The 24,019-nt window shown below is 40.9% G+C and overlaps 1 protein-coding gene across 3 annotated transcripts in view; it reads right to left on the bottom strand.

The window, feature by feature from the left end:
• LOC126291833 (uncharacterized) overlaps nucleotides 1-24,019 on the bottom strand; it is a 272,033-nt gene that overhangs the window by 49,507 nt on the left and 198,507 nt on the right. For 2 of the 3 annotated variants that reach the window (XM_049985544.1, XM_049985545.1), the window contains one exon: nucleotides 22,349-22,392. In XM_049985544.1, the coding sequence (XP_049841501.1) occupies nucleotides 22,349-22,392 (44 nt within the window). Of the gene's footprint in view, nucleotides 1-6,949; nucleotides 7,022-22,348; nucleotides 22,393-24,019 lie in introns of all 3 variants that reach the window. The other variant, XM_049985546.1, reaches the window with a different exon arrangement.

Below are 24,019 nucleotides of genomic sequence, written 5' to 3'. Positions count from 1 at the left end.
ACCAATTCCGACTTATGTTTGCCACTCCAGGCACTCATAAAATCTACCTTGTCGATGAATGAGATCGTGAACTACAAGAGAACATAGTACTTTGATGTGTAGAAGAGTGCAACTGTTGTTCATGTTTTTGGTTTATATTTACATATGGCAAGAGATCTGCAGGGATGATACGTGTTTTCGAAGTGGCATGACAATAGCAGCAACTAAGCAAGCAGGATTACCTGACAGTGGTGTTTATACCTGTCCAATGAATCATTGTCCTGTGTCAGAGAGGCTCATTAGTCCTGGAGCAAGAGGCACAGATGACAGTAGGAAAAGGGACTAGACTCAACGAATGGATTTAAAATGTGTATTCATTCTGTTGTATTTTGAGTTGTCAGTTTTGATATTTCACAATGAGAGTGAAAGATTATTGTAGTGCTCCTGAAAAAACATATGTTAATGTGAAGAATTAATGTATTTGGAACCAAGAACATACAGCACATTATTTGGAGAATGACCATATTCATTTACAGAACTATATATTATAGGAAACTAGATACTTCCAGTGACAACAGCAGAATTTGGAAAACAAAGTCTGAGCTTTTCAAGATCCGTGGTCATGAAGAAATAAAAAGGTGGACCAATTAATATCCAAAAGTTTTCGCTAATGAATAAAGTGGTCATATACAGCACTGGGAATACTTCAATCTAAAACTCCTTCACAGTGATCACTCAACATCTGATGCTGTTCACACCCTCTACAGACACTACTAGGCTTGGTAAGAACACTAAACACAGGCAACAATAAAACACACTGGTGGCTATTCTACCTTTCACAAAGAATAGCAACTTATCATTTACATTCCAGCTAATGGTTGGTACACGTATCAAGTTACCCCGACAGCTGACAAGGTCTTCTGGGTGCTTCAGATTTCCTGTTTTTATCCAGGCAGTGTATTTCGGCATCTTTTATTGTGATTCTGCAAATCACAGTTGACCTGAAACTGGTTTCTACTGTCAGAAAAAAAACATTAAGGAGTAAATGTATTGCTAAGTGAGTGCAAGAGCTTCAAGAACCCCAAAAAGGCTTCTGTAATATGTATGGTTGACTGGTGAATAACTGTTCAGGGGAACCAATCTAGAAGATAATTCCTTAGGCAACGAGGAATAAAGGAATGCAAAATAAGCCAATATTCTCTTCAGGTCAATACAATGAGAAATGCTGCTAAGAGCAAAACATTCCACATCTAATAAGAATTATAGATGTAAACCAAGTAAGCAGAAGGGGAAAAGTGTATCAGTATGATACAAGAAAGTTGTTGCAATTGCAACAAGCTAAGAAACTGGATCACTATAGACCTGTCTTTATCATACAGAAAAGAGAAACTGAACAAACTAAGTTATCAAGAGTCCAAAACACAGCATAGATTTCCAGAGCTGAGTAAGCTTAATGTGTTACCTGTTGAAGCAGAATCATTGTCAGATAGAAAAGTTCAAAGCAAAAATTGAAGCTATGTTAAAATACGTTCCTTAACAAACTGACCACAACTAGCTCACCAGCATCATAACAGAACCGGACATCTGTCACAAAGTGTCCACTGGTGACCACACTTCCAGACCAGGCCAGTCCATGCCAGACCAAGCCAGTCCACATTAATAAAAAACAATTGTAATTCACATGCAATTAAATTATTTTACCCTATCCATATTTATACATTAGCTGTCACCTGCAGCTGTGCTTGCATATCAGTAGCTTTGTTATAATGAGTGGTGCTGAGTAAGTAAGCCACTGTACATTCAGTATCATCAACTGCTTCCACATGTGTGTGTCTGGGTAGGCATTGCTGATATTATGTTCTCCACTCCCATCCTCCCAAGCTATCCAAACACAAGATGCATAGGCAAACACAGCATCACTGCTGATCAGTGCAAACAGAGGGGCATGAGCAGGAGTACGTATCTATGCATTGTGTTACTGAAGTCACTGAAAATCTAAGTATATAAAAGGCAATGTCCTGACGTACTGACTCCTCATCACCCAGCCCAAACTGCTAAGGAATAAAACTTGAAATTTGGAGAGAGTGTCAACCTTATACTGTAGGCATCATTTAAGAAACTATTTTTTTTTAAATTCCTCCCCTAAGTGGGTGAAATAGGGGATGAAAGGTTTTTTGAAAATATATTGATAGTAAGACAATTTTGAAGCCTATACCCCACCCCATGAACCACGGACCTTGCCGTTGGTACGGAGGCTTGCGTGCCTCAACGATACAAATAGCCGTACCGTAAGTGCAACCACAACGGAGGGGTATCTGTTGAGAGGCCAGACAAACATGTGGTTCCTGAAGATGGACAGCAGACTTTTCAGTAGTTGCAGGGGCAACAGTCTGGATGATTGACAAAAACGGTCTTGCTGTGCTGGTACTGCAAACTGCTGAGAGCAAGTGGAAACTAACGCCGTAATATTTCCCGAGGGCATGCTGCTTTACTGTATGATTAAATGATGATGGCGTCCTCTTGGGTAAAATATTCTGGAGGTAAAATAGTCCCACATTTGGATCTCCGTGCGGGGACTACTCAAGAGGACGTCGTTATCAGGAGAAAGAAAACTGGAGTTCTACAGATCGGAGTGTGGAATGTTAGATCCCTTAATCAGGCAAGTAGGTCAGAAAATTTAAAAAGGGAAATGGATAGGTTAAAGTTAGATAAAGTGGGAATTAGTGAAGTTCGGTGGCAGGAGGAACAAGACTTTTGGTCAGGTGAATACAGGCTTATAAATACAAAATCAAATAGGGGTAATGCAGGAGTAGGTTTAATAATGAATAGGAAAATAGGAGTGCGGGTAAGCTACTACAAACAGCATAGTGAATGCATTATTGTGGCCTAGATATACACAAAGTGTACGCCTACTACAGTAGTACAAGTTTATATGCTAACTAGCTTTGCAGATGATGAAGAAATTGAAGAAATGTATGATGACATAAAAGAAATTATTCATGTAGTGAAGGGAGACGAAAATTTAATAGTCATGGGTGACTGGAATTCAAGAGTAGGAAAAGGGAGAGAAGGAAACATAGTAGGTGAATATGGATTGGGGCTAAGAAATTAAAGAGGAAGCCGCCTGCTAGAATTTTGCACAGAGCATAACTTAATCACAGCTAACACTTGGTTCAAGAATGATGAAAGAAGGTTGTATACATGAAAGAACCCTGGATATACTTCAGATAGATTATATAATGGTAAGACAGAGATTTAGGAACCACGTTTAAAATTGTAAGACATTTCCAGGGGCAGATGTGGACTCTGGCCACAATCTATTGGTTATGAACTGTAGATTAAAACTAAAGAAACTGCAAAAAGGTGGGAATTTAAGGAGATGGGACCTGGATAAACTGAAAGAAGCTGAGGTTGTACAGAGTTTCAGGGAGAGCATAAGGGAACCATTGACAGGAATGGGGGAAAGAAATACAGTAGCTTTGAGGGATGAAATAGTGAAGGCAGCAGAGGTTGAAGTAGGTAAAAAGACGAGGGCCAGTAGAAATCCATGGTTAACAAGAGATACTGAATTTAATTGATGAAAGAAGAAAATAAAAAATGCAGTAAATGAAGCAGACAAAAAGGAATACACACATCTCAAAAATGAGATCGACAGGAAGTGCAAAATGGCTAAGCAGGGATGGCTAGAGGATAAATGTAATGATGTAGAGGCTTATCTCATGAGGGGTAAGATAGATACTGCCTACAGTAAAATTAAAGAGATCTTTGGAGAAAAGAGAACCACTTGCATGAATATCAAGAGCTCAGATGGAAACTCAGTTCTAAGCAAAGAAGGGAAAGCAGAAAGGTGGAAGGAGTATATAGAGGGTCTATACAGGGTGATGTTCTTTAGGACAATATTATGGAAATGGAAGAGGATGTACAAGAAGGTAAAATAGGAGTTATGATACTGCGTGAAGAGTTCGACAGAGCACTGAAAGACCTAAGTCGAAACAAGGCCCCGAGAGTAGACAACATTTCATTAGAACTAATGATATCCTTAGGAGAGCCATTCTTGGCAAAACTCTACCAACTGGTGAGCAAGATGTATGAGACAGGCGAAATTCCCTCAGACTTCAAGAAGAATGTAATAATTCCAATCCCAAAGAAAGCAAGTGTTGACAGAAGTGAATATTACCGAACTATCAATTTAATAAGTCACAGCTGCAAAATACCTCGGGGAAGATCAGTTTGGATTCCATAGAAATGTTGGAACACGTGAGGCAATACTGACCCTACCGCTTATCTTAGAAGAAAGATTAAGGAAAGGCAAACCTACATTTCTAGCATTTGTAGACTTAGAGAGAGCTTTTGACAATGTTGACTGGAATACTCTCTTTCAATTTCTGAAGGTGGCAGGGGTAAAATACAGGGAGCGAAAGGCTATTTACAATTTGTACAGAAAGCAGATGGCAGTTATAAGAGTCGAGGGACATGAAAGGGAAGCAGTGGTTGGGAAGGGAGTGAGACAGGGTTGTAGCCTCTCCCCGATGCTATTCAATCTGTATATTGAGCAAGCAGTAAAGGAAACAAAAGAAAAGTTCGGAGTAGGTATTAAAATCCATGGAGAAGAAATAAAAACTCTGAGGTTCACCAATGACATTGTAATTCTGTCAGAGACAGCAAAGGACTTGGGAGAGCAGTTTAATGGAATGGGGATAGTGTCTTGAAAGGAGGGTATAACATGAACATCAACAAAAGGAAAACGAGGATAATGGAATGTAGCTGAATTAAGTTGGATGATGCTGATGGATTTAGATTAGGAAATGAGACTTTCAAGGTAGTAAAGGAGTTTTGCTATTTCGGGAGCAAAATAATTGATGATGGCTGAAGTAGAGAGGATATAAAACGTAGATTGGCAATGGCAAGGAAAGCGTTTCTGAAGAAGAGAAATTTGTTAACATTGAGTATTGATTTAAGTGTCAGGAGGTAGTTTCTGAAAGTATTTGTATGGAGTGTAGCCATGTATGGAAGTGAAACATGGACAGTAAATAGTTTAGACAAGAAGAGAATAGAAGCTTTCGAAATGTGGTGCTACAGAAGAGTGCTGAAGATTAGGTGGGTAGATCACATAATTAATGAGGACGTATTGAATAGAACTGGGGAGAAGAGGAGTTTGTGGCACAACTTGAGTAGAAGAAGAGACCAGTTGGTAGGACATGTTCTGAAGCATCAAGGGATCACCAATTTAATACTGGAGGGCAGGGTGGAGGGTAAAAATCATAGAGGGAGACCAAGAGATGAATATAGTAAGAAGATTCAGAAGGATATAGGCTGCAGTAGGTACTGGGAGATGAAGAAGCTTGCACAGGATACAGTAGCATGGAGAGCTGCATCAAACCAGTCTCTGGACTGAGGACCACAACAACAACAACAACAACAACAACAACCTACAAAAATTGGTATTTGTGCTATAAGTCAAAAATAAAGAAACGTGCTGGAGGATCAGAGAGTAATGCACAATACTTATTTCCTCTCTGATATTGCAGGTGGAATGGTGAAATTTCTCATCAATGTGGTTTTTAGGTTGCACTACACAGGGTGTTTTGGTTTCATGTGCAGTTGTAGCACGAGAAGTCTGAACTATGAAACAAACAGTGTGCATGGTACTGTCATCATCTTGTGAAGAGCAGTGAAGTGTGTTTTGATATTTGTGGGCCAAAGGGCATAAACCAAGTTAAACTCACAGGAACATGTATGGGGGACTGTATGGACTGTAGAATGTCTCAAGGTGGTGTGCATTATTTTAAGAGGGCTGTGTGAATGTTACTGATCCATCATGCTCCAGGTGGGCAGTAATCTCTGCAACCCTGCAGAATGTCAGAACCATTGAGGCAGCAATTCTGAATGAGTGGTATGTTCAACTGTGACTCTTATCATAGCAGTTCAAAATTTTCTATGGTGTGGTGTACAGTACTGTTCATGATACATTGAAATTTTGCGCTGGGTGCCTAAGAACCTGACAGACAACCACTTTGTCTCCATGTTGCTGCTCTGGTTTGTGAGAAAGTAGTCAAATATGGGTGGGAGGTGTTCCAGCACCAACCAAACAATCTGAACCTTACACCATTGGACTTTTATCTGTTTGGTCCCACAAAGAAATTCCTGGCCTGACAACAGATATGGAAGTGAAATGAGCAGACAGTTTTACTCCAACCAAAAGGACTTTTTTATACAAGGCATAATTAAACTGGTACCATGATGGGACAAGAACTACTAAAGTATTTTTAAAGCTACATCTACAAAATTTGTATTTCATTTCTCAGATAGATATCAAGAAATGTGTATTAAGAGGACAAAGGTTTCTATGGAAATAGCACCACAAGTATGCAAAAGGCATGATAAATAACTGCTTTTTGGTCAGAAGTACGTTTGGAAAAGACTGTGCTTCTATGACCTTAATTAACACGAAAAGTTTAGAAGGTGCCGCAATTTGTGAACAACATAAAAATCTCGATCACAGAATAACAAACAAACAAACAACAAAAGAAAAAAATTGTGTAGACCATACAGTCCACACCTGCAAAGAAACAGGCGCTAAGCTAGTTATACAAACGTGTACATTATGCATGTGTCAGAATGGATTAAACACATTTCACAATGTATAAGCACTGTATTGATTACTTTGTATCATATTATGTAGCACACATAAATCAATAAAAGCATTTTTACAAGTGTGATAAACATCAAGAGTCAAACAGTAAATAACTTTTTCAAAGAGTACATATTTTTCTCTGAATCACACAATATACTTCAAATTAAGAAGTATATTGTACTACACACTTTCTAAAGTAGTATATGTTAATTTTCAGGCTTCAAGCTATCTCTATACCAAATTTCATCAAAATCAGTTCTCCAATTAGTCATGACACACAACAGGTAGAGTTACTTTTGTATTTATAGTATTAGTACAGATAAAACTTTCAATTACCATATCTTTTTCCCATGATCCAATTTTCATGAAATAAAGCCTATTTGGTGTCCCAAGCTATGCTCAAGTTACCTGTGAAAACCCAATGAAAATTTGTAAAGTAGTTTTGGAGAATCTTTTTCAAATAGACAACCACACAGATTCACCAGTTTTACAGGTTTATTCTTAGCATAGATGTCACTTATAGGTCAAAAGTTTGAAAGAAATAAAGAAATTAAGAAGTCTGTAGATATGTCACCTCTCAGTGTAAATAAGTAAACTCAACACACCATGGGGCACTGAATACTGCATGTTAGTTATCTGTTGATGAGAATTACAAACAAAATCTAGTTGTAAACAATAAATAAATTACAAATGAAAAGAAATAAAATGATAATGTATTCAATACACAGTTAACTAGGCATGTAGAACTGAGGACGCAGGAACATAGCAATAGTGCATCTATGAATATCAAGATGGGCAGAGCCATGTATTGCAGTTTCCATAGAGAGTGGCTACCTCCTTCACTCATTCCAAAGCTTCAGACCTTCCACAGGTTTCAGAAATCTTCAAGCAACGTTCCTGGCATCTCACTTGGACTTTTCTACTTTTGTTGTCTTATTTTCTTTTCAGACAGTGCCCTTTTATATTTCCTGACACTGTGCTTGCTTTATTCGATCCTAGAGAATGTTGAACAATGTATTGTACCTGATATCATGTATGCTTTCATCAACTCAATCAAAAAATACAAATCTATGCACAATACTGCAAGAAATTTACGTCAAGTAGAACGGTAAGAAGTCACAACTGTGACCAAGGCTAAATTGGCAATACATTGTCAATCCAAAATCACATTTAAAGGACTTGTTCATCCACAGTATATGGTTAATCAAAACGCTGCATGTGGCTGTGATTGTGTTAAAAACATGCCAGCCAAAGATATACTGTGCAAAATGAATGGAGCAGGGCACAGGGCATCAAGCATGAGGCTCTGCTGTGTCTGGAAGTGGTCTTGTGGCAGTCAACATATTAAGTTATGCAAATTTCTTTATGGTGATGTCACAGAAAAACGTATGTGATGACTAAAATATTTAGCTAAAGCAGACAGTGCAGTTAGGTCATGACTATTGCATTGTTGTTGTTGTTGTTGTTGTTGTTGTTGTTGTGGTCTTGAGTCCTGAGACTGGTTTGATGCAGCTCTCCATGCTACTCTATCCTGTGCAAGCTTCTTCATCTCCCAATACCTACTGCAACCCACATCCTTAGCTTTTTTAATAAGTTAGATAACTAACACTAACAATCTGCCTATTTCTACACTGTTGATCTTCCTACCTGGAATTTCCATGGTGTTTCCATTATTTGGTTAACACTTTCAGTTGTGTACATATGCAAACTGAAGCAATGAATGAAAATTTGCACCAGTGTGTGTGTGTGTGTGTGTGTGTGTGTGTGTGTGTGTGTAGAAACAGGAACACATGCAGTGAAGGGACGAAGGCGGACACCGAACAAGGAGAACGGATAAAAGACACAGACCTGACGCAGTTCCAAATCCTCACATACAGAGGCAAAACAAGAGGAGAAGAAACGCACTAAAAAAGGAAAGGAAACACAAGGAAAAGAGAACAGAAATCGAAGTGAAACACGTAGATAATCGTGGCTGGCGGACCTCTTACCTAAAACCTGGGTGAGCCAGTCACTCAGCAGCACATTAAAATCCTCTCCCCAAAAGCCGAGGCAACAAATTGGACAGGACACAAAACCGTAAGACCTTAACCACAGTCATTGCGTCGTCTTGCAAAACACAGGGCAAATCCGGTGGCAAGGAAACCACCGCTCTCTGGTCAGAGAATAAAGGACAGTCAAGTAAAATGTGGCGGACAGTAATCTGGACGTCACAAGCACTGCAGATTGGGGGGGGGGGGGGGGGGGGTTCTCCTGCCAGAGTAAAAAACCATGCGTTAAGAGACTGTGCCTGATGCGGAGGCAAGTCAGGAGAACCTCATCCCACCTGTATGACTGGTAAGACGTACGCCATGGCCGCGTGGTGGCCTTGACCAGACACAGCTTATTTTTACCGACTGCCAGCTACTCCTCTTCCCATTGACGCATAACATGAAAACGCAAAAGGGAGGTAACAGCATGGAGGGGGATGGCACATTCAACAACTTGAGGGAGGGAACATGCATCTTTGGCAGCCACATCCGCCAGTTCCTTTCCCCTAATACCCACGCGCCCCGGCAATTCAGGCGAGGAAAAGGCACGTCGAGAACGATTAAAATGAACACACACACATTTGTCTGCAGAAAAGGTAAAACCCGTCTTCACAGTCCATGCCTCTAATAGCTTTATCGTGAGCTGCAGCTGCCGACTAGCAGTGACAAGACTGGAGGAAGAACAGAAAACAGGCCTCCGGATAGTGGACGTGATACTGTTAATGGAGACGGCAAAGAGGGTGACACTTAAAACGCTTCCCTGAGGAACACCATTCTCCTGCACGTACAAATCAGATAGCACATTACCAACCCGATATCAAAAGAGGCGACGGGAAAGAAAGGACCAAATGAAGATGGGGAGACGGCCACGAAAGCCCCACTCATGGAGTTGATTGAGGATAAGACGGCGCCAAGTAGTGTCATACGCCTTATTAATGTCAAAGAATACACCTAGACAATGCTGGTTACGTAGGAAGGCCTGCTGGATGGCCGCCTCAAGCAGGGTCAAGTTGTCTATAGTTGAACGACATCTCCGAAAGCCACACTGAGAGTGGCTAAGGAGCTGCCTGATCTCTAGCAGCCAAACCAGGCAACTGTTAACCATGTGTTCCAATGTCTTCCTGACACAGCTCGTCAAAGCAATACTCCGATAACTACTGGGATGCATTCGGTTCTTCCCCGGTTTGAGGAGGGGAATCAAAATTGCCTCCCTCCACGAGTCAGGGAACGTGCCAGATGACCATATCATATTAAAACAATTCAGGAGAACTTCCTTGGATGGCAGCAACCAGTGCTGCAGCATGCTGTACAGGATTTGATCATCTCCTGGCGCAGTATCATGAGCCACAGACAGCGCCGAATCCAGTTACCACATTGGGAAGGCAGTTATAGGGTTTAGAATTTGGAGACCGGAAGTCCAAGTGATCCCTCTCAATGGCAGTGCGGTAGTGGCATAAATCTGGATCACAGCTAATAGTGGCAGTAGATTCCGCAAAATGCTTGGCCAGTGTTTGGGCAATGTCTCTCGGCGCCGTGGGTAGACAACCCTGATGCAGCAATGCCATGACAGGTAGTTGGCTGCGTTTCCCGGAAATCCTCCTGATGGCTTCCCATACTTTCGTGGAACTAGTGGAGCGGGAGATAGAGTTCAAGAACGATTGCCATGACTTTCGTTTGCTCTCTTTAACCACTCGCTGCGCCTTGGCTCTTGCCACCCGAAAGGCCGCAAGATTGTCAGCTGAGGGACGGCACTTGAAGCGGCGCAGAGCTGCACGGTGGGCTCGGATGGCTGAGCGGCACTCAGTGGTCCACCAAGGGACAGGACACCTCTTGGGATGACTTGAGGACCGTGGGATCGACAATTAAGCAGCATGGGAGATCACGGCTGTAACATGGTCGACCCATTCGTGGACGCTGGCTTGGTGTTCCAAAACAGCTAAATGGCCGAAAAGTGTCCAGTCATCTCTGCAGAGGTGCCACCTGGGCGGCACTGGTAATGCCACAGTCTCATCCAGAAGGCGAATCCAAAGGGGGAAGTGGTCACTAGAATGGAGGTCAGCGGCAACCTCCCACAGAGCAGAATCAGCGAGTGCTGGAGAGAAAAAGGAAAGATCAACAGCTGACGACGACCCAGAAGCAGTATAGAAATGAGTGGGAGCACCAGAGTTGAGGATACACAGTTCTTCGGATGCCATGAGGCTTTCCAGAATGCGACCTCTGGGGCAAGTAGTAGTACAGCCCCATAAGACATTGTGAGCATTGAAGTCCCCCAGAAGGAGAAATGGGCCGGGGAGTTGGCTAATAAGGTCTGAGAGAGCCTCAGAGTCTATTGCATCCTGAGGCGGTAAGTAAACGGAACAGATTGTGAGCTTCCGCCCCACAAGGTCAACTGCAACTGCTTGCAAGTCCGTAACGAGAGGGAGCTCAGATGAGTGGTGCATGTCACGGACAAAAACCGCAACACCACCCTTTGCCCTTTCCCCCATCAGATCATCTTTTTGATACACGGTATAGCCCCGTAAAGAAGGAGCATCAGTGGCCTGAAAATGTGTCTCTTGAAGACGTAAGCACAACGGGCGCTCTCGTACAAGGAGTTGTAATTCGGCCACATGCGGCCTGAACCCATTCAGGTTCCACTTTAATATGGGAGCCAGTGATCAGGGTGGCTGAATTTTCACCCTACCTCTGTGCTTTGGAGGAGAGCCCGTACTCACCAGAGATTTATTCCCGGGGCGAGAATATCACCCCCGGTTGACATCAATGTCCATCAGGTCCGATGGTGACCCAAGGGAGATGTCAGACAGTACAATGGCATCGCCATCGGACTGTCCCTGACTAGTCTCCTCAGGTGGCAAAACCTTCACCTTCGGTGTCTTCGTCTTAGGCGGCTTAGAATGCAGAACCTCGTCAACAGTTGGAGCTTCACTCGCCTGGGCAGAAGGCGCCATATGGGGAGGGGCAGGAAGTACCCCAATGTCAGCAACCACGGCCTTGTCCGACATTGTGGGCACAGCTACAGGTTGCAAAACAACCGCAGCAGCACAACTGCGCTGGCAAGCGCAGGTATTAAAGCTGACACTAGCAACATCCGTTTGTGTAGCAACAATGGCCAACTGTACCGGTTTCTGCAGAGCGGAAGCGAAAGATGTTGTAAACACAGGAGGCTGCATGGCCTTAAAAATCTTCTTGGCCTCACCATAGGGGATGCGCTTAGATGTTTCGATCTCCTGTATCTTCCGTTCCTCGAGATAGATGGGGCAGACCCGGCTCCAGACAGGGTGACTCCCAGACCAATTCACGAACTTCACGGCGATGAACAATCGGCTCCTTCATGGGCAGGCTGACCACATTTACCACAAGTGGCTACCCCATTGCACCCCAATGTAGTATGCCCAAAGCGCTGACATTTAAAACAGCGTATTGGGTTGGGGAAATATGGCCGTACTGGCAAACGTAAGAAACCCGTTTTAACATGCTCTGGGAGTCTTGGGCAATTGAACGTGAGAATAAATGAGTCGGATTTGACTAGGTCCCCTTCGACTCATTTCATAATATGCTGCACGTCGACAATACCTTCGTCAGCCCACTCAGATTTCAACTCGTCCTTGGGGATATCTACCAAGTCCCTACATGTCACAACACCCTTACTATAGTTCAAAGTGGAGTGAAGCTCGGTCTCGATAGCGTACTCTCCGAGACAGGTTGCTTTCCATAGAGAAGTGACTTGACGGGAACTAGAAGTTTCAACTAACAGAGACCCATTGCGCAGTCGCTTTACAGATTTCAGTGTTCCAATTCCCTCAAGACCCTTGTGGATGTAAAAGGGAGAAACTCTCTCAAAGCTACCTTCCTTCCGTTTGACAATCAAAAACACATTCTGGTTATCAGCATGTGCTCTGTTACGACAGTCTGATAAATCTCTAGTAACACCAGGCGCTGGAGGACTCGCAGCACGAAGTTTCGATGGGGTGTGTTTTCCTACCAGTGGCCCACACAATCCACTGGTAGGGGGAAATGTAGAGGTTGAAGGGTCCATTGTGGTCCCACGAGCAGCTAGGGAACTAAAGGTCTGCTCAGACAGAGCCCCGCGTGCCTGAGTAAGCCTTATACAACTGGGGTGCAGCAGGTGCCCCAGAGGTTGCCCGCTTGCGACTGTACCACCCCAACAGCCATGCATCTTAAAGGCGCGCAGCACACCATAAGATTGAGGGGTTTTTATAGAGGTTTACCTTCCTCGCAATCCAGGCGGTCAAGCCAAGATTACCATTCCCCGCAGCACACAACATTCCACTGCCGTGTCATGCGGTGGTCACTGAAACATGTCCGGGGGTTACGGTGACAGGAGACTGGCGGCGCTGACCAGTCCTCAGCTCAGGACCCTGGGGTCGCCAAGCCCGTACTCAGCAAATGAATGCTGAGCCCCTGGGGGGAATTTGTACCAAAGCCAGGATTTGAACACAGGTCTCTGGCTCACTAAGGGAGATGCCCTCAGCACTATGCCACACTGCCACATACCACTTACTGCCTGAGCTGCCCACTTGTGAGCCAAAAATATAGTTTTTGAATGGAAAGAGTTCCCCCAAAATATAATACCTTACAACATAAACGAATGAAAATAAGTAAAGCAGACTAATTTTCTTATCAAACATTACTTGAGATGCCATTCAAATAGTAAAAATGGCAGCATTAAGTCTTTGAACATTATCCTGAACAAGGGCTTCCCACAACAGTTTACTATCTTTCTGAACACCTAGAAATTTGAACTGTTCAGTTTCACTAATCATATGACCATTCTGTGAAATTAAAAGGTCAGGTTTTGTTGAATTGTGTGTTAGAAACTGTAAAAACTTAATCTTACTGTGATTTAACATGGGTTTATTTTCTAGAATCCATGGACTTATGTCATGAACTGCACTATTTGAAACTGAGCCGGTGCTGTACACAACATCCTTTACTACCAAGCTAGTGTCATCAGTAAACAGAAATACTTAAAAATTACCTGTAATACTAGGGTGTATATCATGTGTATAAATAAGGAATAGGAATGTCTCCAACACTTATCCCTGGATGTGTGTGACATCATTAGGTTAGTTACGTTTAAGTAGTTCTAAGTTCTATGGGACTGATGACCTTAGACATTAAGTCCCATAGTGCTCAGAGCCATTTGAACCATTTGATAGATTCGTGGATTCTGTACAGAAGGGTACTAATGGAAAAAACAGCAGCAAACATGCCAATGTATCAGAAGAAATTTAGAACTGTGTTGGCTCAAACTCTTTGCCAGATTGGTCCTCGAGCAAAAAAAAAAAAAAAAAAAAACAAGGTAGACCAGCTAGCACAGATCCAATAGAGATAAACAGGATGAGATACAAGGGATCATCATCACCTTCAAAGGAAGTAAGGTTAGATCCTAAAGATCACTGGCCAGTGTGGAATAAGAAGAGAACAACATGCAAATGTCCTAACCGCAAAGGCTATACCTTCAGCATGTGTGAAAAGTGCAAAGTGAATTTATGTTTAAATAAAGACAAAAACTGCTTTCTTGCATCCCATAGTGTTTAAGACATGTATCATTCATTAATTTTCGAATATGTCTTTAATTCATTCATATCTGTTGTTAATCTGATATGAAAAAAATATTTTTTTTACAGTTAATAATCTTTTTGTGTGATAAACTTCGCACGGTTTTGCATATGTGCAAAGTGTCACTTATGAGTGTATACGATAAGTTTCCCACAGTTTTGCATAAATGCAAACTGAATAAAAATAATTTTTTTTCTGAATTAAAAGCATCTTATTTTTTCCAACATTTTTCCTAACATACTCGAACAATTTGAGAAATTTAAATGTCTGCTTGTGTGTGTGTGTGTGTGTGTGTGTGTGTGTGTGTGTGTGTGTGTGTGTGTGTGTGTGTGTGTGTGTGTGTGTGGGCGCGCGCGCGCGCGCGTTACCCCTAAGGTAAGTCTTTCCGCTCCGGGGATTGGAATGACTCCTTACCCTCTCCCTTAAAACCCACATCCTTTCATCTTTCCTTTCCCTTCCCTCTTTCCTGACGAAGCAGCCGCCGGTTGCGAAAGCTCCAAATTCTGTGTGTATGTTTGTGTGTTTTATTCATTGTGCCTATCTACCGGCGCTTTCCCGCTTGGTAAGTGTGTATATATATATATATATATATATATATATATATATATATATATATATATATAGAAAGAAACTTCCACATGGGAAAAATATATTAAAAACAAAGATTCCAAGACTTACCAAGCGGGAAAGCGCCGGCAGACAGGCACATGAACAAAACACACACACACACACACACAGAATTGCCTAAAGAGTTCACTACAATGATTTTCTTTTTCCATTGCATATTTCTAAAAAAAGTGTGTAATGAAGGGCTAAAGCCAAACTGTCCTTTGTTTGGGTTCTGATGTACAATAATAATAATAGGGATGTATGTATATTTATGGTAGCAATGCTATTATCAATGGGTCAAGTGCGCTAATGGACATGCATTGAAAAAGAAATCCCAGACCCTACATTAATTTATTTGCACGAGACGCGAAGAGATCTCTCTTTGTCAGAATGACTGATCGCAATAAATATTTGATTTCTGGCATTGTTTGTGCCACTGTAGGAGTAAGCGTAATTTTTGCGTTTAGGAGATTAAGATACCGGAGATTAAAAACAAATATACTCCACAGTCAGCAATGGAAAAAGAAAATCATTGTAGTGAACTCTTTAGGCAATTCTGTGTGTGTGTTTGTGTGTTTTGTTCACGTGCCTGTCTGCCGGCGCTTTCCCGCTTGGTAAGTCTTGGAATCTTTGTTTTTAATATATATATATATATATATAGAAAGAAACTTCCACATGGGAAAAATATATTAAAACAAAGATTCCAAGATATATATATATATATAGCTTTCGCAACTGACGTTTGCTTCTTCAGGAAAGAGGGAAGGAGAGGGAAAGACGAAAGGATGTGGGTTTTAAGGGAGAGGGTAAGGAGTCATTCCAATCTCGGGAGCGGAAAGACTTCCCGTACACCTGTCCTTTTTCCCCCTAAGGGAAGTCTTTCCGCTCCCGGGATTGGAATGACTCCTTACCCTCTCCCTTAAAACCCACATCCTTTCGTCTTTCCCTCTCCTCCCCTCTTTCCTGAAGAAGCAATCATTGGTTGCGAAAGCTAGAAATTCTGTGTGTGTGTTTTATTTATTGTGACTATCTACCGGTGCTTTCCCACTTGGTGTGTGTCTATATATTTCTAAAAAAAGTGTGTAATGAAGGGCTAAAGCCAAACTGTACATTTGATAGCAAATTGTATGATATGAAATGATCAATTATCCTTACATACACAGCCATTTCAATAACTTTAGCAACCACTGATGGCATAAAAATAGGTCTAAAATTGTCTACATTATTCCTTTCCCCCTTTTTATAAATGGGCTTTACATCTGAGTACTTTAATCCTTCAGGAAACTGTCCATTCCTAAAGGAAAAATTACAAATATGGCAAAATACAGGGCTAACATGTGCAGCAGAGCACTTTAATACTATGCTAGGCACTCCATCATTTACATGAGAGTCTTTAGTCTTCAGTGATTTAATTATTGACTCAATCTCCCCCTTGTCAGTATCACAGAGGAATATTTCAGACATCAGTCTCAGAAAGGCATTTGCCAAGAGTGTTATATGATTCCCTGTAGAAACTAAATTTTTATTTAATTCTTCAGCAATAATCAGAAAATGATTGTTAAAATCTGTACATATATATGATTTAACAGTAACAGAAATATTTTTACTACCAACTGCCTTTATATCGCCAACTTTGTGCTGCTGGCCGAACACTTCCTTCACAACAGACCATATGGTTTTAATTTCATCCTGTTTGCATACTTACTCTTTGCCTTCCTCATAACATTTTTAAACACCTTACAATACTGTTTGTAATGAGCTATTGCAGCTTGACTGTGATTACTTCTTAAATTTTGATAAATAAAAATAATGTTGTGTGACAAGGGCCTCCCGTTGGGTAGACCGTTCGCCTGGTGCAAGTCTTTCGATTTGATGCCACTTCGGTGACTTGTGCATCGATGGGGATGAAATGATGATGATTAGGACAACACAACACCCAGTCCCTGAGTGGAGAAAATCTCCGACCCAACCGGGAATCGAACCCGGGCCCTTAGGATTGACTGCCTGTCGTGCTGACCACTCAGCTACCGGGGGCGGACAACATTTTGATATAGTTCACACTTTGTTCTACATGATATCATTATCCCAAAAGTCAGCCAACCAGGCTGTCTTTTACTGCTAATATCCCATTTAGAACGTAATAATGGAAAGCAACTCTCAAAGAGCATGAGAAAAGATGTCAAGAAAGCATTATATTTGTCATCTCTGTTATCGGCATTATAAACATCCTGACACTCTTGTTCCTTGACAAGGTTTAAAAAACTCTGTTGCCATGGGATTAGCTTTCCTACATAGTTTGTAATTATATGTGACATTTGTTTGAGAACAAAAGCCTTTTTAGTGTTAAAATTTGTGCATCATGGTCTGAAAGGCCATTCACCCTTTTGCTAACAGAATGTCCATCTGGTAATGAAGACTGAATAAAAATATTGTCTATGGCTGTGCTACTGTTTCCCTTCACCCTAGCTGGAAAAAACACAGTTTGCATCAGATAATATGAGTTTGGGTGATCTACCAACATCCTTTTTCTTGCTTCGTCATACACAATAGTAGTACTGACGTTACCACATATAACCAATTTATAGTACTTCGTTTAAAGTGAATCAAGAACCCCCTCTAGGTTGAGCATAAATGCTCTGACGTCAGAGTTAGGGAACCTATAAACAACAACAAATAGAAGTTTAGTTTCACTAAACTCAACTGCCCCCACACAACTTTCAAATACCTGTTCAGTACAGTGACGTGATATGTGTGTGGGAGGAACTCCTTAAAAAACAGACAGCTAATCTGTATTGTCAAATTATTTAAGTGGTGGTCCGATATACCAATAATTTCAGAGTCAACATCTACATGTGTTTCACTAACTTCAATCTCTAATACCTCTTATATTTTGATGAAAAATGATAATTCCTTCTCTACTTGGAAACATGCTGTCCTCTGAAGGTGATTCCTTAGGTATAGCTTTTTAAAGGAAGTCCCTCTAAGTAAAACAGGTAAAACAGGTGCAGCTCTAACACCAACTACTACAGGAATTTTTCCATCACCTACACTGTCACCTATAAGCTTTGCCAGCCTCCCCTTCCCATACCTATTGAGGTGAAGGCCATGCCTAGTGAAACCTGATCTACTGATAGACTCAACTGGCATCATTGGATTGTGACCCATGCCCTCTGCGATCAGTGCCTTCTCCAGCCTCATATTAACAACCTAAGAGCCACATTAAGATGAAGCCGATCATGATGCTGAAACAGATGCACCAAATTCACATTAGTGCCACCAATTTGAGTATCTATCTTTACTAGGTCACCACCTACATCATATTCCCTGTTCCTATCAAGACTTTTCCCTGCTCCACCCACTACCACTACCTGATCCCCCTTCGTAAAATTCCTACGTAACTCCCCTATGCTGTCAGGCACGTGAGCCAACCTTGCACTAGTCTTCACAATGCTGATGATATGGTACTCAATCCCTTGCTGCAACTGCTGGCCCACAGCTCTACCATGTGAACTACCTAACAGCAGAATCTTCTTCTTTTTGATAGACTTTGCAACTGCCTTAGGCCTCCTAACTGCTGAGGATTGCTTCATGTTTCCTACACCTACAGCTACAAGACACTCCTCTCAACTCTGACAGTTGGTCAAATCGCAAATCGTATATACGCAAAGTACAACTGTCTGTATACCTCCTCCTGCTAGCTGTCTTCTTGCCAACTGCCAGTTCCCATTCCCCAGTGCCATTCACTCTCTTCAACCTGTCTAGTTCAAGTTTTGTGAACTGTAACTGCACGTGAATGGCAGAGATCTTATGCTTCTGCTCCTCTATCAACTTATTTCTACTACAGATCCTACATAGTCAGGAGAGGGTCTTGCTAGAATGCCCACTGGCTCCCCCACTGCATTCCCCACTATGGAAATACTTTGAACAAATCCCACACCATAACCCACTACTCACAAATCTATGACAGAGGTCACACTTCTCAGTCATGGTGAAATTTTACAGTTACTGAATAAAATTGAATACCTACATTACCTAAGTTCAGTTACGCTAGTAGAACTATTTATAGAACTAAGAATATTGATCTCGAAATTATCTCTCTACTGAGAAAGCAACAACTTTTATTAATACTACTAAACCACAACTAATACCAATACCAACAAAACTTCATAAAATTTACTAGCTAAAACTGAAAAATCGAGCGACCACTGAAACACTCAACAAAGTTAAAACAGCGAATGAAAATTTTACTAAAATATTTTGCTACAAACAATAAGAAACAGGAGCTGGAAACTACTGCACAAAATTTACTAATCAAATTCAATGCACAGAAAACTCTAAAAAAACATAGCGAGCAAACGTTTCCAAAAGTTTTTTAAATTGTTATTATGCCACAAACAGCATGAAACACCACTGAAAACTATTAAATTTAATATCTGTATAACAGTGCACAAACAACTTTGTCAGTACTTAGCTTTATAACCGCTACAGCTACAACCACATGCTGTAAAATGTAAACACGCTACTTCAGCCCACTAGCTATTCCCCTAAACTTGTAAAGCATTGCAGAGGCTCAGCATCAAATGAAACAGGGGTCCTGCCTGAATCCCATGTGTAGGAGATTTAATTACATGAAACTATATGGTTCCAGAGACCTTTTCAAGTCTAAGGCACCTATGATGTATATATGCAGACTGAATCAATCAATATAAACTTGTACGAAGGCCAGGAATGGGCAGGAGATGTGTGTTTAGTCTCGATAACAATTTTCATTTTATTTATTCAGTCTGCATATATACATCATAGATGCCTGAGACTTGAAAGAATCTCTGGGACCATGTAGTTTCATTTAACTGAATTGTGTGACAAGTTATTAAGCTACATACAAACCTCACAGATTTTTGCTGATGTACTCCTTTTTTATTACACTTATTTTCAAAAGTGTGTGTATTTATGATACTATATTCCAAATAAAACTGATTACTGTCACCACAGTTTATGCACCCTAAAAATACCTTGTGGGCAATAAAGTATCTGTCACACTAAAACAAAAGCAACAAAATATTTAGATTTTGTAACAGTATGCTTTCAAGAGGTATCTTCAAAGAATTTGATCTTCAAAGACTTTGACACCCTTCTATTCAAATCTCCCCCACATAAATTATGGCTAAAGTCAAAGTTGGTTTACTATTAACTACATTTTCTGCAGCCATACCATAAATGGTGTATAGGTTCTGCATTACTTTTTAGGGCACAAAGTAGAAATATATGTAATACAGAGATTTTATTCAGGCAGACCTAAAATAATGTTTTCCTGTGATTTCATTTTTCACATTCTCTTGCTAACAGTCTGATTCTCCAGGTAGAAACAATTATTAGCACTCTACTAGTATAAAATATATGCTTCAATTTGAGGAATAAATTTCTGAGAATGTACATTCAGAGCAGAGCATTGTATGGTAGTGAAATATGGACTGTGGGAAAGCTGGAACAGAAAGGACTTAAAGGATCTGAGATGTGGTGCTTCACAAAGATGTTGAACTGGTGAACTGATAAGGTAAGAAATGAGGAGGTTCTCAGCAAGACTGGTAGGGAAAGGAATAACTTCCACGGTACTAGAGGGAGCTATGGAATGCAAAAACTGTAGGGGAAGGCAGCACAGATCTGTATACATCCAGCAAGTAATTGAGGACATCGGTTGCAACAAAAAGTGCTACTCCAAAATAGAAAGGTTGGCACTGGAGAGGAATTCATGGTGGGTCACATCAAACCAGTCAGAAGACTGGGGGTGGGGGGCAAGGCTCTTCTCATTTTAAAATCATTCTGAACAGAAAGGAGATTCATGCAAAACTGCCCTCCAAAATTTAAAGATATTAATGTTTTAGTCTACTTATAAATAAAGAATGGCTGAGAAGTATACTACACAGACTGATAGTTATTTAAAATGTCCTCAGTATTCAGGCACACATATGGAAAAGTGTTTACCTAAGGATGTATGGGATACAAAAGCTGAAAAGAAGTTTGAGAAATGTCTTGTGGGTTATTTTGTGTAAAAAAAAAATTCACAGAGTAGAACAGTGTTAATGTAAACAATAGGAAATGTTTTATTGTCATTAAGTAATAGTTTGTATTTACTCGTGTGAAATAGTGTTTGGAAATAACATTTATACCTGAATATAAACGTACTGCTAAATATAAAATGATTATATCTAATGTTTTCTTTTAGGTCTGTGTTGTTGTCATTTGGTTTAAAAAATAGTTAAATGCTTCTTAAAAAATATAAATCTAGAGTATATGTAGCTACAAAATTACTATCACATTATAACTTGTATTCTAAATATTTTAAGATCTGTCCTACATTAGAAGTACACACTCTTTACAAAATGTAATCATGTGGGACCAAATAAAAATCAATCATAATATAATTTTTGATGATATTATTTTAGTGGAGCAGTTCAGATACTTTATCAGTTCTATCATATTTCTCAAAACTGTTATCTTTGGATTCCTCCTTCCTCATGGATTGCCCACCATGAATAGTGTTAATGAGTGAGTGACCTAAATTTGTTCTCTCTCTTCTCTCTCTACACACACACACACACACACACACACACACACACACACACACACACACACACACACACACACACCAGTTAAGACTATTAGAAGTATAACAATTTCTTATCTTTAAGGTGTGTCCTTTAGAGGCTATATTTGCACACAACTTCAATTATTTTATGCAGTTGTATTGTAGGCCCATATTTTACACAAATGTAAGCAAATTATGTCTGTTTATTTTTATATACAAGAGGTCTAATGCAGTCCTATTACTTTTTTCAAAAATTCATTGACAATAATGACATCACCATTTGGGGTGCTGTGCAAGATAAACAGTGAAACTTATATTACACTTACAGTATTGCAGTGTATAAAGGAATAATGGCAATGAAAATATGTGCCGGTATGGGACTCAAACAAAAATTTACCACTTTATACGAGCTGTCACCTTAACCATTGAGGCTAGACCCAAACGTCCACATATCATCATTCCTGCATTACAAACTCTATTTATACACACACTATGTCCTCCCTTATAGGGGAGGATATTTCAATTGAAAGTCACTGCCTGGTATTGGTGGATAAATACTACATTGCAGTGCCTGCACTGTTAAGAAGAATGATGCAACGTTTCTTTGGATATGCATGCATGTTACATAATATCTGCACAAGTGCAACCTGTGATGTAGCAATGAGGACATATGAAAGTATGGGTCTGTCCGTGAGTCATGCATAGCTAACCAAAGCAGTTGAGATGACCACTCATGCAAAGTGAGAAATCTGGGTCCAGCACAAATTTTCATTGTCATTACTCCCTTATACAGTTGATGGTTGCTTGTATTCACAGCTGCAAATACATTTTTTGTGTATTATATTACTCTCTTAACCACATACACACCAGAAACTATATCTTACAGAGCACACGAGATTAAATTAATTTAACTATTTTCATACAACTTACAATCAGCCTGGATATCAGCATCTATCTGCATTCTTGTTTCAGCCCTGGAAAATTTAAATCCTAATACAGTTCAAAAAACAAAACAAGAATATGTGACACATTTATTATTGCAAGATTATAAATTAATGAGAGTGAAATAAATAACTTAGACAGAGACAGATTAACATGAAAATATATGCTTAACTTTCACATTCATACAAAGAAAAATGAGTGACTTTAGTTTCACAAAAAGGAAGTAGAATAAAGAAGGATACTACTACTTTCTCCTTCTCAGAAAATCAACAATGTCATTAAAATGATAGATTGCTACTGACTGTAAAGATGACATGTTGAGCTGAAGACAGGCACAACAAAAACACTGTTACACTTTCAGCCAAAGCTTTCTTCAGAAAAGAAAACACACAGTTAACACAGGCGTGCACATATCATGCACACATGACCACTATCTCTGGCTGCTACAGCTAGAATGCAACTGTTGCACTGGACAAGAGCAGTAAACCAGGGGGGAGTGGGAAAGGGGGAGGGATAGCACAGTTTCATGTGTAGCGAGAGAAGAACGTGATCTGGTACAGCGTGCAAGGTCTAGGCAGTTGCAGGAGCAGCTGTGGGAGGCTGTGAGGGAGGGGGCACGGGACAGGAAGCAGAAAAGGAGAGGAGCAGAGAAGGGGAAAAGGCCAGTGAGTGTGTTGGAAGATAACATGCAAAATGGGGGTCAGAGATTGTGTACTGGGAGGAGGTCATAGGACAGATAGGGTGGGAACTGTTGGGTGGAATGGCGAGGGATCAGTAGGTTACTGCAGGTTGAAGCTGGGATAATTTTGAGAGCAGAAGATGTGTTGTAAGGTTAATGCATGCATGTTGTGCCACAGGGCAGACCACTTTGCTCTTGGCCACAGTTTGGCTGTTACCATTCATCCTTGTAAACAGCCAATTAGTAGCCATTCCAATGTAAAGAGCTGTGCAATGATTTCATCAGAGATGGTACAGGATATGGCTGCTGTTACAGGTGGCCCAGCTCTGATGGAGTTGGATAAACTTGTGCCAGGAAGTGCTTGGTGAGTGGACTGATCACATGTTGCACCAGGGCTTCCACGGGGATATGATCTCTGTAACAAGGATTTGGGAGCAGGAGTGGCAAAGGGATACATCCCTATGCCACTCGCAGTCATTTTGGAAGACCCAAGTGCAAGATCTGTTCAATCCACCCACACAGGAATTCCTATTCCAGTCCTACCAAAGGCTTATCTTACCCCATTAGAGGCTTGGCCACCAGTGAAAGCAGCCATGTCATGTACAGTGCAGTCGTAATCGTTGCACAGCTTTTTGTATTGGTATATCTACCAACCAACTGTCCACAAGGATGATTGGCCACCACCAAACTGTAGCCAATATCAAAGTGGACGACCCCATGACACAACATGCATCTGAACATAACATGCTCATTTCAATGGTTGCTGCATTACGACAGTCTCAACCTACGGTAACCTACTGCCCTCACATCCTCTACCCAACAGTTTCCATCCCTCTGTCCTGTCACCTCTTCTTCCTAATTCATACTTCCTCACCCTAATTTTGCATGCTCACTCCCAGTGCACCCTCTAGTCTTCTCCCATATCTGCCCCTCTACTTTTCCACTCCCCATTACCCCCACCCTTTCTCCCCCTCTGCCCC

The sequence above is a fragment of the Schistocerca gregaria genome, chromosome 9 (genome assembly GCF_023897955.1).
Source record: "Schistocerca gregaria isolate iqSchGreg1 chromosome 9, iqSchGreg1.2, whole genome shotgun sequence".
Lineage (NCBI taxonomy): Eukaryota > Metazoa > Arthropoda > Insecta > Orthoptera > Acrididae > Schistocerca > Schistocerca gregaria.
This window is presented reverse-complemented; position numbering and strand designations above follow the sequence as displayed.